The 18,522-nt window shown below is 44.0% G+C and overlaps 1 protein-coding gene across 2 annotated transcripts in view; it reads right to left on the bottom strand.

The window, feature by feature from the left end:
* The window catches only part of pdzrn3b (PDZ domain containing RING finger 3b), a 112,720-nt gene that overhangs the window by 86,848 nt on the left and 7,350 nt on the right, over window positions 1–18,522 (bottom strand). The window contains exons 2-3 of one of the 2 annotated variants that reach the window (XM_034083351.1): window positions 17,664–17,750; window positions 15,482–15,589 (exon numbers count right to left, since the gene is read on the bottom strand). In XM_034083351.1, coding sequence (XP_033939242.1) covers window positions 15,482–15,589; window positions 17,664–17,750 — 195 coding nt within the window. The remainder of the gene's footprint in view (window positions 1–15,481; window positions 15,590–17,663; window positions 17,751–18,522) is intronic. The other variant, XM_034083352.1, reaches the window with a different exon arrangement.

The raw sequence follows: 18,522 nt of genomic DNA, 5'->3' as shown, positions 1-18,522 counted from the left end.
GTCGTGTTCTTTTTATTTAAGTCGTAAGCCCAAAAATAAAGGGCCTTGTATAAGATCCGGTGTGTGTGGAAGCCAAGCCCCGGCAGTCGGCATGCCTTCGCTGAAAGACAGCAGCTGCTGGCCTGATATAGCACGGAGAGCAGAGAGGCCACCGTTTTCAACGAGCCTTGTTCGTTCGCAATCTCCCCCTCGGTAGACAGTCTGGATGGAAAATCAAAGAGGAAGGGATTTCAAAGCCAAACAGATCCTTACCGTTTCACCCTCATTGTGGCCAAATTCTGCCTTATCGACATCGGCTCTGCTTCTGGTGTCTGAATTCCTGAGTGCTCACATTTTCCATCTAGTATTCTTGTTCTGTTATCGCCAAGAGTGCATGTCCTGGCAGAATAAGGCTACATGATGCCATAAGATATGAAAACAGAAAGAAATGGATATCTGGTGTAAATTTAGGTTGCATGTAAGAGATGGCGGGACCTATTGTTTGCTAGACAGAGCATACATCAAGGATTATGTGGGATATTTCTAACCCCGACACTGACAATAACTCATAGCAGATAATCTGAGCAAACGGACACAATCAAAACCAGCCTTCTTTTGGACCAGAACCTTTGTGCCAAATACATGATTGCATATCAGTTAAACCTGACAAAACTATTTTATAGCATCAGTGAAAGTCCCCTCTGACTTTCACTGGTGCACGCATGAACTGAAACACGTCAGCACTCTGCAGGAGAAAAGGCTCCCTGCTTTATCCTACAATAATGTTCCATCTCCTCTCTTGGCTCTCGCAGCCTCCTTCCATTTATTTCCAGGGTGAACTGTCACTGACGAGTGGAGTGTGGAAACTGTAGTGACAAAAAGGGCTAAATATCCTTGTATTTAAAAGTAAGCCCAAGGCAGCCGACAATGGACTTACAAAAGGCCTATTGTCCAGCCAGTGGAGGCATGACGTTAGAGACATTAGACAATAATGACACTTATTTTTTCTTTTCCTGGCCTGCCTCTCTGCTTTAAGACTTCTGTTTTCATAAGATGGCAAAGAGGGGAAATACTCTGGGGGATATCCTTTACCACCTGCACATATCAATCACACATTCGGCCAAGAGCTCCGGTGGAGTACGGAGGGCAGACGGGGGACATTTCTTTGCATCTCACTCCAAGACTCAGACAAAATGGCTGCCACTGTGCGTCCGCCGGCATACCTCTCTGATTAAATGCTGCATATTCCTGCAGAGGCTCTAATCAAAGCACCCCTCTGTTAGCGGGGAGTAAAGGTATCCTTATTGACACCTTGGCGCTGACCTTGGCACAGGCTGTGTGCTCTCAGCCGGTGGTCCTGGGCTTCTCCTGAGCCTGCCAGTTATTTTCTCTGCCTAAGCACTATCGTATGACATGATCTACACAAATGTGTGAACACAACCTATTCAACCCCAGGTACAAGGTGTACCATTCTGATGAGAGGACAAGCGAATGGGAGAGAGACGTTATTTAACATGTGTTTTTCATTAAGCAGTTTAATAAAACTGCAGGCTCATGCCGAAATACCGAAATTCAGCTATTCACAGGTGGGCTTTGAAAAGTGCTATTCAAAATGATAGTAGCTTCTTTCAAGCTATGTCCAACAAAGTTCAGTGATGCGAGAGGCTATGTTATTTCTACTGATTGCTTAGTAATAAAGAACATGTGGCATATATCACTGAATATATGCAGGGTGAATTCGAAGGAAGAGAAGTAAGCACTTGTAGGAAGAGCACCTGTATACATGTCAGAGAAAAGGGAGTACTGGGAGGGAGCCCACTTTACTTCCCTCTATAGAATAACTCCTCATATGAGGGGAGGGGAAAAATAAGACATGAGCGAGGATGTCTGAGCGAGGCGCCTGCAGAACATCTCCGTCTGTTTTTCTCCCTATGCTTGATGGCTGAAAAGCTTGCTCAATGAGCCGGCGACGGCCAGTCCTCCAGGCTGTTTGTCAAAAGGAAAGAGGAAGTCTTGAATGAGGTAGAGAGGTAACACTTGAAAGGGAACATCTCTCTCTGGGGAACTAGAGAAAGGCCAGCGCAAAGCGGCGTAACAGAGACGCAGAACCACGCTGAAGAACAATGTTTTCTATTTGCACACATTTGCATGAGAAAAGGCGGCGCGGCATCCAATAGTTGGCTGGTGAAAGGAGGGGAGCTCTAAGACGTCTCCCAAAGAGGTACAGTAGGGAGAATGGGAAGATGGTAGAGTGGAAAAAAACATTTTGATAAGGGAAACGGTCGCTTCTTAGCAGTGGCACATTAATGCCCATACCTCATAGGCTTGTAGTACCAAGAGCTACTAGCATCTAATAATAATAATAATAATAATAATTCCTTACATTTATTATAGCGCTTTTCCAGATGCTCAAAGCGCTTTACAAATACACATTACACATATGTTTTATACATGCAATGGTCACTGTGTCTTGCCCAAGGACACAACGCCATTTTAAGAACTTAACAGCAATGTCTCTACAGAAATCATGACTCGATAGCTTATAGTATAATCCGCAGATCTAGTTGTGAGCAGTTTCCTGTAGGAACTATTTTGTTCTAGTGCATCATCTTGGGTAAAAGGGACAAATTAATTTTTCATATACATATTTTTTTCTCACCCTTCGGCAAACCAAGCAGAATCCCATCAAGTCTCATTATATTTGACAGAAAGCCGATATCTTCACATCCGATATCTACAAAACTCGGCAGATCACACCAAGAATAATCTATATTGATGAATAGAATTACAGGAAAACATGTGAGATTTGAGGGTTAGCTGTCCCTTTAAAGTAGAAGAACACATGTTTGTGTACTAATAAATAAAGTCACGGCACATGTGCAAAAGTTCTGTGAAGAAAATGTGTGTTGGTGTTTTCCAATTAGCTCACATATTACCGAACATCTGTTCTGTACAGGAGGGACAATTATGTACAGTGATGTCAACCCCGTGTGCTTTGCATCTGTTAAGTCCTAATGGGGCCTTACGAAATGAAACCCAACATCTGTTGGCAGCAACGTTGGTCATAGCCGCAGTGCTGCAGTGTGTACGGGCTGATGAGAGCTGTTGTTTCAGACTTGTTCTGAAGGTCAGAGTAGAACTTCGGATTCGGAGTGATTGGAAAAAGTAATGTTTACCTGAACCACAAATGAGAAATAGATTTCAATCAGGAGAAGTACTTTGCCTGTCAAAGTCGAAAATGCAAAGCAGGAGAAAGCACGACTTTCCGTCAAAGAGGGGGTTGGATGGACCTTCACACTGCAAGTCTTTAAGTTATCGATATCATCCTTTCAGATATTCTTCTGCTATCGTTTGGGGTAGTAAATAGGCCATGACTGGCTACATCTTTATCTAATTATGATCTGAAATGCCTACTCGAGGCCCACACTCACTTTTCAGGTCAGATGTATTTGCATTAGTGTATTATACAGCTGAAAGGGCTGCATAGCTCACGAGGGCACATTCATCACGGGTGTCGCCTGCTCTGCGGTGAAGACAGCAACTTGAGGCGTGTGCCCTTGCCTTGCTTCGAATGTAAAGTACCTGAATGCTAGGAAGCAGAAAGCATTCATTCTAAAATCAATAGCTCTGACCCGGCATTACTTTTTATTACCCCGTTGCTTGTTGATAGTCAGTCTTTCATCTCCTTAAGCTTACGGGAACAATTAAGTTTCGTGATTTTAGAAGTCCCGTTAGTGCTTCAGAACGGGATGAATTGCGACCTTAAGGGCTGACAGAGTTAGGGAAGCGTCGGAAAGAGCTACTGTATATGATTAACGGCAAGCAGAGATTAACGTCACACAGGGCTGTGGGTAACGAAATGAAGACCACTTCATCATTTCACTGGTGCACAAACGGCAATGGTTCCATAGAAGACTAGTATATTCGGCATTTTGATTGATGAGGGAATTCTTAAGCCTATAATCTGCTGAGGGGACCAAAGTTGGATCCTACAATGCCTCACAAAACCATGTCTAAATCACTGTCAGCCTATAGCCATTTCCGTAGAAACAGATACACGTGCCACAGCGTCTGACTGCCGCCGACTAGTGAGGGATGGAATCTGTGTAATAGAAACAGGAAAGTCCCTCTGTGCATCACCGTAACGCTGGCACCGGTCATACAACAGACTCACAGTTGTTGTGTCAAAAGAGATATGACTGTAGGTGTTCTCTAACTTTCAGGGTTTTTTGTAATCTTATAAAATGTACCAACAACAACAACAACAACAACAACTCCATACCCAGAGCAGCATGCACGTCAACATCTTGTGATTTATTTGGCCACATAGTTGGCAGCCTGTTCCTCCACTTAATTGATTTCCCATCATGGAGCATACTCTCAATCACCAGCCCCCATTTAGTTGTTATGTTGGCCAAATTGCCGTCATCCATAAGCTCTCTGTGGAATAAACTACCTCCATATACCCCAGTTCATTTGACTAAAGCACCATAGTGAAGTATTCCCTGTTCGTCAACGAATACACTTCAAAATCCTTCTGCTAACACACAAAGCTCTCAATAACCAGGCTCCCCCCTACCTCTCCGACCTGATCCACCACTACACCCCTTCCCGCAGCCTTCGCTCATCAGAAGCGAACCTCCTCTCTATCCCCAAGAAAACCAAGCTCCGAACCTGGGGGGACAGAGCCTTCTCCATCGCTGCCCCCACCCTCTGGAACTCCCTCCCACAACACATCAGAGACTGCACTGACCCCCCCCACTTTCAAAACACACCTCTTCAGACTGGCTTTTAATCTGTGAATATTGCTGTTCTAATAACTTTTAAATTCTATTTTATCATGTTTTATCACCACTGTAAAGCGTCTTTGAGCACCTGGAAAAGCGCTTTGAAATGCAATGTATTATTATTATTAAGAAATGAGGAAGTCAGGCCTTCAGGATTCCTGTCTCCTCTGCAGCAGGAACCCATGAACACAGATGTAATGTCTTTAAATGTAGAAGCATAGGAGTTTTAACCTGTGGTCTACGCAATGGGAATACATCTGGTAAAGACTGTCAACACTTTGATTAAGTTTATTAGTTTTAGGACTTTGCCACAGTTTTCCATTTCTCTCAAGCTCCCCGGTGACTGTGTTCATGTTGAATATTGAGAAAGCTACATTGAAATACCGAGTTATCTTTGGTACAGTTGAACAGAAATCTGCCTTGGGACTCAAGAGTAGCACTGATGTTAAACGGTCGCAGAGTATCTCTACCCTGATCTTCAGATTGTTTGTTGTTCAGAATAATCTGAGAAGCTGTCCTTGGTAACCTTCTGGAAAGAAAAAAAAAACTTCCAGAAAATACTTGGCCATGATTGGATCTGTCTCTCAGCTTCTATCAAAGACTTCAACCAATCTGATCTCTTCTTTAAATAAACCGATGCTAATGCAGAATCTATTCGTCGCACATGCTGATTGGTCACAGATGGTTACTTGAAGCTGGACTAGATTGCTTTTCATGTGATCTGATGATATCATTAGCATTTAGGCGTCATGCCAGGTCAGAGTATCCCAGTCTCATATAGGGTTCCTTGGCATGGTGAAAGAGCGGTGTCGATCCTCGAGAGAGATACCGGAATTTAGTATATTCGTATCTACTGTAAAATACACATTGAAATAGTGGAGGCCACCGTATATCGAACTACGCCACGCCAACATTCACATGAGAACTTAAAGTCTCTACTTGAAACCTCAAAGTTAATAGCCTTCAAAGGTTGTCAGGATTGGAGCCAACACGACAAACAGTCCTTAAAGTGCTCTGAAAATGTCATGACAATTTGGAAAACTACTCACTCATGAAGTGTACATTTTAAGAACGACTTAATGGAAGCTAAGGTGATATTGTTGAGTCAAATAATGTTCTACGGTTAAGACTTACTTAAAAGTAATTTGACCACTTGCTGATCTACTTGTTCCATGGAAAATGTTTCTACTTGTAATTGTTATGTAGATCTTAAATCGATCATTGGATGAAACGGAAAGAGACTCACTTTTTGTTATTAACTGAATGTCAATCTGTTAAAGGTGGGGTAGGTAAGTTTGAGAAACCGGCTCGAGATCGCTAGAATTTGAAAATACACAATCGGAGAAAATCTGCCACTTCCTCACAGAGCCCCTCCTCCAACACACACGAACGCGCACATGACCAATAGCCGCGTTCACACTGCGGTACTTTTCCCACAAAGGTTCATGCGAACTTAGTTCATGATCGCGTTCACACCAAAAAGAGCCGGTACTAAAAGTAGTTCATGCGAACCTTTTTACCCCCTCGAAAGTCCCTGCTAGAGAGCAGGGACTTTCGAGCGGCTCTTTTTTGAGAAAAGAGCTATATTCCTGATTGGCTGGGCGGATTGCAAACCACGCCCCGTAAAACTCCCAAAAAGTTTTGTGAAGCCGCCATTTTATTATCCTCGCATTAGCATTATTAGCATTAGCATTAGCCCAGCGCAGAAACGCAGAGAGACTAATTTATGGCAACACAAAATAAAACATGGGAGCGGTGGAGATGAGGAGGTGTCGGCGTTCTGGAGATTTACTCGGAAGGCTTCAGTAGAAGCTGCAGGGACTCCCAGCAGCTTCTACTGAAGCCAGTCCCCAACTCCGGGGACTTCTGGCCGGGGACTTTGGGCGGCAGTATACGCCGTGAAGTGGGTTGCGGCCTGCCAGTAAACCCAAAGCAGAAGAAGAAGAAGTGACGTCAGCGGCTTCATTTGCCTAATCCTCCCCCACGGATTTATTCTGGTGTGAACGCGATCTGTACTTAGTTCATGAGGACTAAAGAGTTCGCATGAACTAGGTTTGCATGAACCTTTGTGGGAAAAGTACCGCAGTGTGAACGCGGCTAATGAGGGCACGAGATAAGTTTGTGCCCCGATGGAAGGCTGACAGGCAGGTAGGCCATCCAATCGATTGGTTGTACTTTTTACAGTATTACGGCTTCTACAGATGACGTTTTTTTTATGGATTTGTTGTCAAAGCACTTCAGATATTCATTGCTATCGGGATGTTAAGAGCATTCCATGGAATATAACAAAAAGTGTATCTCGAGCCGGTTTCTGAAACTTACCTACCCCACCTTTAATGTTAAAGAAATGCTTCAAACTTGTTGTGGCAGTAATTTAACCAGATGGAAACCCACTGTCTTTTCCAGAGAGAGAAAGTGTGAGGGAGAGGGAGAGGGAGAAAGGGAGTGGGCGGTCATTAACATGCTGCCGTCAAGATACATTTCAGAGGGGCACTGGGAGGAAACGACGGGCCATTACAGCCCAACTAAGGGTCTGTTAATCAGCTTATTAGGGTTTAATTGAGGGTAGTTAATTAGGAGTCGGTGGGTAGTCTGTGCTTGGGGGCCAGGCTGACACGAGAAGCAGCTGGAAGAGCAACCTGAGACGATTGTTACTGATCCATTTACGCAAGGACAGTGATTGACTGGCAGGAAAATGTGCCTTAATCACACCTGTCTACTTCTGCCCTCTCCAGACCTTTTAGGAGCCGTACATTAACCCCAGAGAGCAAGGGGGCAGGAGTGAGACTTTGTTGGAGCAGAGCAAACACACTTACAGTAGGCCCAGACTGTACGTCTCCACATAAATCATTAGGCGCGCGGACGGCCTTTGAGGACACAAGCTGTTTAAACTGAGTGGAAAATACAAAATGCTGTGTGTGTCGAGCGGGAGAGACACAAAAGCAGCTTTCTGGAGGCAGCGAGGCGTAAGCTCCACTCACACCATCTCCAGACTGACACGACTCCACATCTTAAAAAACGTCCCCTACCCCCCCCCCCCCCGTATGGAGCAGTGGAAAACAAAGGTGTGCTTGTCCTCACTTCTTAAAACCAGCTCTGCATAGGGCAGCGGCTACCACCAGAAGCTGATTATGGACTCTTTAAAGTTAGATTTGATTTAATGTCCTGCTCCTGCCTCAGCTGGACCACGGGGCACAGGAATGTGGCTCGCTGCTAGGATTGGCCCGCTTAGCCCGGGGTGGATTCATCGTGTCTATAAGGCCAGACAGGAGAAACAGAGCGGTGCCACATTCAGCTTGCCCATCTGGGGAATACACACGCCGCCTGCAGAGGGGCCACCATCCAATAAAGAGCCTGACAAAGGCCTGCTTCTTGCCTAAGAATGCCGAACAACATGCGACCCCCCCTTAGGGAAATAAATGCTATGTCTGTTCCTCGTAGCCCTCCGGGTCAGAAATAACACCTGGGGAACTTTTGCCACATGTCCTGCCAACGATGTCATATGCTGCGAGAACTTCTTAGTGACAGTGAAGTCCGAACAATCGTACGCTTCAGTTCAATCTGACAGTGCTTCTCCAGGAGGACTCGTGACATGCACCTTCGGACACGACAACTCTCCAGATTCAGTGACACTACATGCGCCGACTGGAATGGCACTCGATCGATGCCGATGATGCATTCACATGCTGCTCGGATTGTCCGTGTCCCCGAGTTGGGAAGTCGTTTTTCGTTGTATTGTCGGGCCTTACATCGTAATGTTGAAAGAGGATGTGTTGTATAATTCTTCTAAGGGGATTCAAACAACACCTTGATATCCATGTTCAAGTTGTTGAGACTTGAAGGGCGTTTTTCTTAGTTGGGAAATGTTGTGGGTTTTTCGACACCACGTAATTGCAGCACAAATGCCCCATCTTGCCATTGTAACGAACGCCGTAACTCTGTTATGTCTTGGCCCATGCTACAATATCCCACCATGTTGAATACAAACATTGGGCCAAAGGTTTGTCCATAATCCTGCTGACAGACAAACCGAGCCGAAAACGTAACCTCCTTGGCGGAGGTAATAATAACAGTGTGAACTAATCAAGTATAGCATTTCATTCAGGGCTTAAACACACGGACAGTGTAGAACTATCCTTGAGCGCATTGTACAACATGCCATGTAATGCATAGGGAACATTAGGGAACACTTACTGAAACAGCTGTAATGAAACCAACCTTTCTGTCGTCAGGATTTTATTTGGAATTACCAAAGGAAACATTAATGCAGCTAAAAATGCAGCAAAGGGCAGCGTTTCTGCTTCCAATTCCTACCTAAATTGTTCGGTAATCGTACTTGGCTGCCCCGACACTGAAACAGGAATAATGGCTCATTGACATGCATGCTTCGGACCCACCTCAAACGCAGCTCACTTCACATTTCTGTCAGTCACTGCCAAGTGCTATCTGGCTGGGGCTCGACACCTAAGGAACTGTGGGGTGTTCAGTGGCTCACCGCGGGTAACCTCGCAACTCTTACAGCTCGTGACTGACAAGTACGAGATTGCATATGTGCATCCTTAAGGGGTGTCACTTTTAAATATAGACGTGAAATCACTCTTGGCGGTTTAGGATCAAATGTATTCATTGGAGTACAAAGTCGTTTTTCTCATGTTTTAAACATCGACAATGGAGTTAACTTTCGCCACCCATTGATACTTTGGTAATTAGTATAAGCTGCAGCAATAAGGCCATGGGAACAGGTTGCGTCAAACACAATAAAGCTGATATGGACGTAGGGAGTTACAAAGTCTCAGGACGACGGTTCAACTTTCATATTCTTTGCCAATAAATAATACAGTGCTGTTTTAAGAGCAGCCTACATTCCTACCGCTCAAGCTACTCACCCTAAAACAAATCATTATGCATCTCAACAGATTAAAGGAGCAGGGGTTGCTGGCAGCTAATCCAACTTGCATTAAACTTTACCGGCGCAAATATTCCTTCTATTTTTGGTCCATGCATCACCAGGGGTTACGGTTGTATCAAGCAAGGCAGGTTTATGTATAGAGCACCTTTCCGCACGGGGCAACGCAAAGGGCTTTACGAAATAAGACAAAAGACATTTAAGAACAGTGTACAGATGAAGCACATTATTAAAAGGCATTTCAAAAGCAAAGATAATAAAATCAACAGGTATAAAATACATGGATAAAAAGCCATACTGCAGTTACAATGTGAACAACTCATCCAAATGCAGCGTCAACACGTTTTTAGTCTCGATTTAAAAATATCAACAGTTGCAGCTGACCTGCCGGATTCAGGGACTTTGTTCCAGACGGTCGGGGCAGAACAACTAACCGCTGCTTCTCCTCGTTTAGTTCTGACTCTTGTAGCAGAAAGCAGACCTGACACTCCTGGATGGTTCATATTTTAGCAGGAGCTCGTTAATATAAGTTGGTCCGAAACCATTTAGTGCAGGGGTGTCAAACTCAAGGCCCGGGGGCCAAATCCGGCCCGCGACTTCATTTCATGTGGCCCCGCAAGAGCTCTGAAAGAATGTAATATGTTTATGATACGGTTACAGGCCGATTTACAGATGCACGATGTCCATAAACTACATGTCCCACAATGCATCTTACATTAGATTATTTTAACTGTAACTTTTTTTCAGAATTTGGCTTTTCTTTTAAAATTATTTTGTGACATTCTCACTGAAGAGACTTGCACTTATTTGCCCTAGACTTCTTCTTTCAGACGTAGTTATCTATGAAGCTTTTACCCTATCCGATAATAATCCAATGCAGAGGCAATAAAGTAATAGAATACATTATTTTAAATATATAAAATATTTATATATGTATTTTTATATAGTCTTAAAGTTACAACCGGCCCTTTGAGTGCAACCATAATGCTGATGTGGCCGTGATGAAATTGAGTTTGACACCCCTGATGTAGTGCTTTAAAAACCAGCAATAGTACTTTAAAATCATTCAAGCAGTTGAATGAAAAGGTTTTTCTACAAATTCTACCGTTTATCCAGAGAATATATGCATGCAAACATTGTCTTAGCAGGGGCACATTCCTTCCCTCGCCTCCATCCACAAACAACCTCCATATTCCAACCGGCTGCTCCCGATGTCAGTTTATTTTAAAGTACTTGTTGCCGCTCACCCTCTGCGACCTAAGAATGTTTGCCGAGGATTTACAAGGCGACGTTAACAACAGCAGCCCAGGCGTCTCCATTCTCTTCCTATTTTCACACTCCAGAGCCTGCACCGAAAACATCCCCTTCGCTTTAAAAGTCCAGGCACGCTCGTTCGCGGATTGTGACATTGGCTTTGCATTGCACAAGCCAAGAGGCCTAGGGGAAGTGGAAGGTCAGGATTGTTCCAGTGTTGCTCATTGTGTGGAGACATCGGTGGCAAAAAGATGGGATTCCATGCATACGTAAACACTTGACTTTCTAAATAACATGTCAATCAGCGGTGTGGAAAGCAGAGCTGAAGAGCAGAGGCCCTTTTTCCACGGCGATCCCCTCGTAGCTCGGAATCAGAACTTATTTATGAAATCCCCGCGGCACACACGGGCAGCAGATCCTGACCACAGTGCTAAGAGTTTTCAGCATGCAGAGAGGCGAGCGAAAGCAAACACGGCTCCAGGTTTTTATGAGGAAAATGTCCGGTTGAACAAGGAGGCATTCATGTGCTGATTCATACCAGCCTATAGCTCAGTGAGAGGACAGCCATCTGCTCTCACACTCCCCCGCTAAGAGCCTGTTATAGAAGGGCGAGCCGTGGATCATCATGTACATGTGACATCCATATAGACTTACTGGAACCAACACCTCTACTACAGGAAGAGAACACAGCTCAGGTTTTCTGCCTCCTCAGGTGAACTTGCTCTTCAGCGCTCCATGTAATATGATTGTTCTGTTACAGAGCGGTCGATCCCCCGCAGCGGGGTAATGCTATGGCTTGTGAGGGCTGTCGAAGAGATTGCCTCCGTAAGTCAGATTTCACCTGCGAGGGAACAAAGGAAGAACATGCCTGTCTACTGCGATGTCAATGAGGGTGGTGATGTGGTGGAGGATGCTAAAAATAACTCGTAGTGGTTCATAGATTTAGACTAATTTATGTTTTCGTAATTCCAGCCCACTCTCCACTCTATTTAACCTTTTTACCGCAACAATAAAGCAGATATTTACGCTATGGACAGACAAAAGTAAAAACTTGTGAACATGTGTGAATAATTAAACGAGCTCATCACATGGCCAGAAACCCCAAATGAATGCTAATGGGATAATAAGTCTGTGTCATGTTGTTAGTTTGTTAACCCTAAGTCAATGCAGCTTTAAACAAGGAACATTAAAACATACACCTATAAAAAGTACATTTAAACTCAAACCAAGGTGCAAAAGGATTTATTAAAAAAGTATACAGCGTGTTTTTTCAAGCTCTCTTTTTGGCAAGAGGTGCTCTGAAGCCGCTGCCTTTTAGAAGTACTGTTGCAGCCAACACCTTAAAGGTAAATAGGAAAGATTAAAAGGAAAAACTTGAGAGCTGAAGAGCTGATTGAAGCTTACTTTTTAGATTCAGGGTATACGCAGGAATCCTGAAGTCACATGTAAAACCTTTTAAGACCCTTTCCGTACATTTTAAGACCTCATCGCCACTTTGAGTTCTAACCGGTTACCTTGGCGACACACTTCACCTCACATTGACTATATACAGTATCGATTGTCCTTCCTCCTTATCTTCCAACCGTTTGGACGCAGACTTGCATTTCCCCATAACGATGTTGCTTAGCAACCGGCGTAAACGGACCCTCGCGCGCTATCAAGCAGTGAGCGTGCGATGTCCCGTTCAGATGACGTCAAACCCAACGGGATGCCATCAATAAACTCCACAGAATCACAGAATACTTTTTAATTGCCTTAATTTTCGCTAAATTGATTTATCAACTTTTAATACTTTTTAAGACCCCGCGGACACCCTGAGATTGCACATAACGATTACCGTAATTTTCAGACTGTAAGCCGCGCCTTTTTTCCCATTTTTCGACCCTGCGGCTTATATAACGGTGCGGCTAATCTACGGATTTGTACAGCTAACGGCCACTAGGGGACCTCCTAAATCTATGGATTTTACAGGTGACAGTCCACCACCTTTAACTCTATGGGCTCTATGGCCGGTCCGCGCCCCCCACCTTTAAGCGGCGGGCTCCAGCAGGAAAAGCTGGAGGCCGGAAAAGAGTGAGACAGGTAGCGCGCACAAGTAAAAGTGGAACCGAGAGACAGAACGAGAGCAACACACACGGACATTACGAGAGCGAGACAGTTTGTGCAAAGGACGTTTTCATGCACAAACCCTTCGTTCAGTGGGAGGCGTGGAGGACTAGCGGCGATAAATCATTCACCAAAACTGGTCGCATGCGGAAAGCAACTTTCGCTCAAGTTCGCGAGTGGATCCTGACGGCATGGAGGAGTGTCAAAACATCCACGATCACCAACGGGTTCCGAAAGGCTGGACTGCTTACATATGGTAATTCAACATTAAAACACCTGCGGCTTATAGTCCGAAAATTACGGTACTCCATGAATTGCCTTGTTGATCAATTGTTTCCAGGTTTGGTCATTTATTTGGGAATCAATTTGTCATCAACAAACATCTCACTATTTGATTCAGGTTTTGCGCTTTAATGACCGTTTGAGGTTTTGGACTAAATTGAAAAACAAGAAAATGGTCACCGATCATCACCTCTGGTTCATGGATCTTTTTAGCCATCCCAAAAGCACCTATTTTTAAAAAGGTGTACCTTGAAAATATAGCTTCTGCAAAGATCGTTACACATGTACTAAAACGTGTCCTATAGATGTGTGTGAATGCCACTGATGCCAAATCCTACTTCATGAGATCTGATCAGATTCAAAGGCTTCAGCGTTTCCACACCGGATGCGGGAGAAGTTGTTTCTACGATCCGGATTCAATTCCGTTGATTCACCACCGAGAGTTCACAGCCCAACGGCCCGGGGTTAAAGAAGCAACCGGCACAATCGCAAACATGTGACGTTGAATTTCTTATTGTGACACCATGACATGGAACCTTTGTTTGACCCAGCGAACAAAGAACGAGTCTTCGTAATGTGCTATCAGGTTTCCCATCCACAGTGGAACAGCATCTCTGAACTGCCCATTTCTATTTCAATGGCTGGATGATTTATTGTGATGCTATCTGTCAAATAATCTCTCACCTCTTGAAAAGAAAAGGTCACTTAATAGGGTGCTTTGCTAGCTCCTTAGGCTCTTCCCGTCCTTTCAGCACACACACACACACACACACACACACACACACACACACACACACACACACACACACACACACACACACACACACACACACACACACACACACACACACACACACACACACACACACACACACACACACACACACACACACACACACACACACACACACACACACACACACACACACACACACACACACACACACACACACACACACACACACACACACACACACACACACACACACACACACACACACACACACACACACACACACACACACACACACACACACACACACACACGATATCTTCTCCAGTAACTAAATACAGCAACATCTGGCCCGTTAATATGATTCCCAAACCTTCACACACGCCGTGGCAAACCCATGGAAGAACGCTCATAGAAACAGCCGATGCATTGCAGAAGACACACACTCAAGTGCCACGTTCATGAGCTCATGTCTCTTCGCTCATCATCTTGTGGCCCACTCGGAGTCTCTTGTTGACCTCAAGCCACCAGAACGGCCCGTTCCGCCGGCCCTTTGTTGAGGGATCTCGGGTCGCAGAAAGCTTAAAGCCACTTGATTGTGATACTGCAAGTGATTATACCTGAGGACCAACATGTCACATCTTGGTTATGGTTCTGCCGTACTTACAACCACATTATTTAGAGCTGTGGCACGAGGCTTGTGCCAGAGTGCTTGAGGCGTTTCTGCCTAAATGACAGGATAGAGTGATCAACTTGGTCCAGATGTCGAAGTCTTCTTTTCTTGTAAACAAATATGTCCGTCTGGTTAAAAAGCTCCGGGGCGATTTCACTGAGGTTTGACAATAAAGCCTGCGACAAACCATATTTGTCATCTTGCGGCAGGCGGCGATACACATTCGTAATGCACATGAACCTCTCCGCTCAATGAAGCCAGTGTGTGGGATTCTGCTTGACAACTGTTCTATAAAAGCAACCTTTGTGACGCAGAGTTCTCAACGCATCCCTCAAGTTGACCTCAGGGTGAGCCGACCTTTCCACGAGAGATTCCGTTTAAAGGCGAGAGGAGGATCCTACACGGCAGCTCTGTCATAATGGATTCGTCAGCTAGGAAGCGAACACTGGGCTCTTTTTCACTCAGACAGACAGCTTCGCCTCGATCTGCGGCGACGCCCCACTTAACAAAGCCTTTGCCTGAGTGTTGATTGGCAGAAGTATCAGTTGGAACATTTACTGTCAGCAGGATTGAGCTGAAGTAAAAAGCGAAAATATATATTCACCGTGTCACTCGTGCTGCTTTCCGCTGGAGTTTAATTCTCTAAAGAACATAAATATTGCCTCCTTGCCGTCGTCATCTTTATAAGGTAGACGGCAGCTGTCACATAACCCAACCTCCCTATCTCCAGCACATCGACTTCCTCCATATGAAACACATACCTCTATTATTCTGTCGTGGATTTGAAGGCCTTCTCCCTTGTCCGCCGGTCCTTCCTCGATGATCTTGGATACAAAGATCCCTTCATTCGAGGTGCTGTCATTGTCGTCCTGTGAGAATACATTTAAATTAATGTCTTGCCAATAAAAAACCGCACAGTGCTACGATTGTCAGAGGATAGTGGTGTACATACACACTTCTCATAAAGTCTGAAACAAATCCCAATAAATCTCTCAATAAAAAGTTGCACGCTACTTCTTGAAACCCTGGAAACATTGAGCAGTTGCCGCCACCAGGAAAGGAAGAATTGTTTGCCTTTAAGTAAAGTTGAGGAATCTCCTGAAACTTTTACCAACTCAATAAACTTTAATAGCAGTTTTTTCTGAAGTCATTTAAAAAAACTTCTCGGATCAATCGTCATATTTAGCTGCAAGCTATTTCCAGGAAGTAGGGCTGCGTGATATAAAGGACGTTTTGCATTAACGATATATGATCGGCAACCAACACAATATTGTTACGGCTAAAATACCACAAAATGACTTCCGGCATAATGGAACAAAAGACACATGTATTTAATACCATTGAACTGAACACAAAAGGCACCAAAACAAGTTCAATTCTTAAGTGCAGTTTTCTACTGAAAATGTATTTCAACTAATTTACGACTGAGTGCAAAATCCCACTTTTGGGGATAAACAAAACACAATGAAAGCCCGAATGGGTCACAACTATTTCATTCCAGAATCTGAGCCAATGTATTCAAATATATCCGAGGGCTGGATACCAGTCGGGGTGAAGGAGAAAAATAAGTCTATTTATAAATGTGGGTGAACTGACCCTTTAACCCAGCCCGTGAGTGTTGACTCAAGGGTTAGCTTTAATTTCAGATGCTTCCCAGGCCTGAAGGGACATTTCTGGCCTGCAAAAGGGCATGTGGACATGTTGGATTGATATGAGGTAGATCTGTCGCCATGACACCAGGGTCAGAGCTAAGACTGCTTACATCTCTATCAGCACTCTCTTTAAAACCAAATGTAAAACAGTCCTGCAACACAACTGCAATGTAATGGGATACTTCAAGAAACTTTAGAAGTCACAGTGCTAACTCCAATTAATTATTTTAGCTCTGCTTCCTCTCTCAAGAGGCATCGTGTACAGTGTTAACGCAGCAATGCTTTGCGACCAATTCGTACTTCTTTGCTTTACAACTAACCCCCTGTCTTCAGAGTTGTAGACAAACTAGCCCTTACACAGACCACAGAACCTGGCAGCTGATTGCTCGTACCAAGCCATGCCAGAGTTACAGCCACATGAAACGATGTCAAAGGCTACTGGTATATTAGGTATTTCCATTTTAATGAATAGCTTCATACACAGACTGTTGATTTGAGGCTAGCAGGAAAGCCAAGTATTATATCTGCGCTCTTATGGTTTGGCTTGATACATGGTGCTGTCACAAAAGGTTGCAAATCTAGGAGGCTCCAGTAGAAAACACAGCTTTTTATGTGGAGATGTTTTTATAGTTTCCCGCTATAAAAAGTTTTACTATGATAATCTATGTCGCTGCAGAAAAGTGCGTCACTGTGTCAGTGAGGAGAAAAAGCCCTGAAACCATTCAGTCCAGTCCCAATGAAGCAGATACGGGAATAGGTTTCAATAGGACTTCTGCTGCAGAAAGAGGCTCCATGTATGGAAGATTGGTAACCAGTGTTGAGGTATTTTCAACCCTTCACTCAGCAGAGCCTGTGGCATCATTAACGATATTCACTTCAGAGCCCCCAGGGCGGAAAAGTGGCCGTGAAAGGTTCAGGCTGGGATAAAAAGACCCTTTCCGCTCCTCTGTGTTTACCTCACCACCAAAATCCTCTCAATTAGAGACAAAACAACTGCGGTCAAAACCATAATCCCAGATTTAACTCTCATAAAAGTAATTATAGTTTTTTTAATCTGTAATGCCAAATCCACGAAACCAGACCAATTTATAAACACAATAAAACGTAATAGATGCGGTGCATCAATCCACAGACTACAAAACACATGCATGAATGTCAAAGATGTGTACGTCAGTACAGAGAAAGTCTGTGGTGCTTCAAGTATGTGCTATTCATTCCTGCGTTGCTATATGATACTTGGCTGATCACCGGGGGGAGATGAAACCTCCAAGACGCTCGGCTTTCAACCTACCGCGCATGGCCTTCCTCCTACGATGTTAAAACCCAGAGATCCGCCCTCACGAAGAAGGACAACCGTCACGCTTTTTGTCTCGCCTTCCTAAAGACAGACAGAGGAGAGACACGTGAACAATGAGATGGTAGGAGGTTATGACATAACAATCCTTGATTAGCTCCAGGTGAGCTAGAGAATGATTGCATTTATAGAAGAACAGAGCAGGAAAATGCCATTATCTTATGTATTAAGGATAACAGTGTAACACATTGTATTGAGTTAATTAATGATAGCTCTGCATGAGGTGATCTGAAAGTGTAAAGGTGAGAACTCACATCTTTACTAGGGCTGAAATGAATTGATTTTATATTAAAACTGTTTGAAACAGTGCCACTTTCAAATGTAATGGGCTTAATGATAATACATATTTAACAGCTGCTTCCAAGGTGTAGCAAAATAGGGTTTTACACACTGCTGGCATTTTGCTTGCATATTCGTGGTGTAAGCCATAAAAAGAGACTGAACTTGTTATTGACCGTTCTCTAGTTAACAATCTGTCTGAGGTCCCGTGTCTGTACGATTAACATTTAGATAAATAAACATTTTAGCTAACCGGCTAACAATAGCTCTGTAGTTGTTGAGTATGATGAATGGCAGCGTGCGAAGTTCATGGTAAAACTCTCTGTCTTATACTATGTGTTAAGTTTATCACTCAAAAAGCTGAGTCTTGACTTCCAGGACTCTATGAAGTAGTTCATAATGTAGGCCAAGTCTGTGAAGCTAAGGCTAGTTTTAGCGGTTACAATGCTAAACTGTCAACAGTATAATTAGTGGTCGTTAGCTGGATATCAAAACACTGTTGGGTGTGACATACCAT

Source organism: Pseudochaenichthys georgianus, chromosome 5 (assembly GCF_902827115.2).
Source record: "Pseudochaenichthys georgianus chromosome 5, fPseGeo1.2, whole genome shotgun sequence".
Taxonomy (NCBI): domain Eukaryota; kingdom Metazoa; phylum Chordata; class Actinopteri; order Perciformes; family Channichthyidae; genus Pseudochaenichthys; species Pseudochaenichthys georgianus.
Note: the sequence above shows the minus strand (reverse complement) of the source record. Positions and strands in the feature narration are given on the sequence as shown.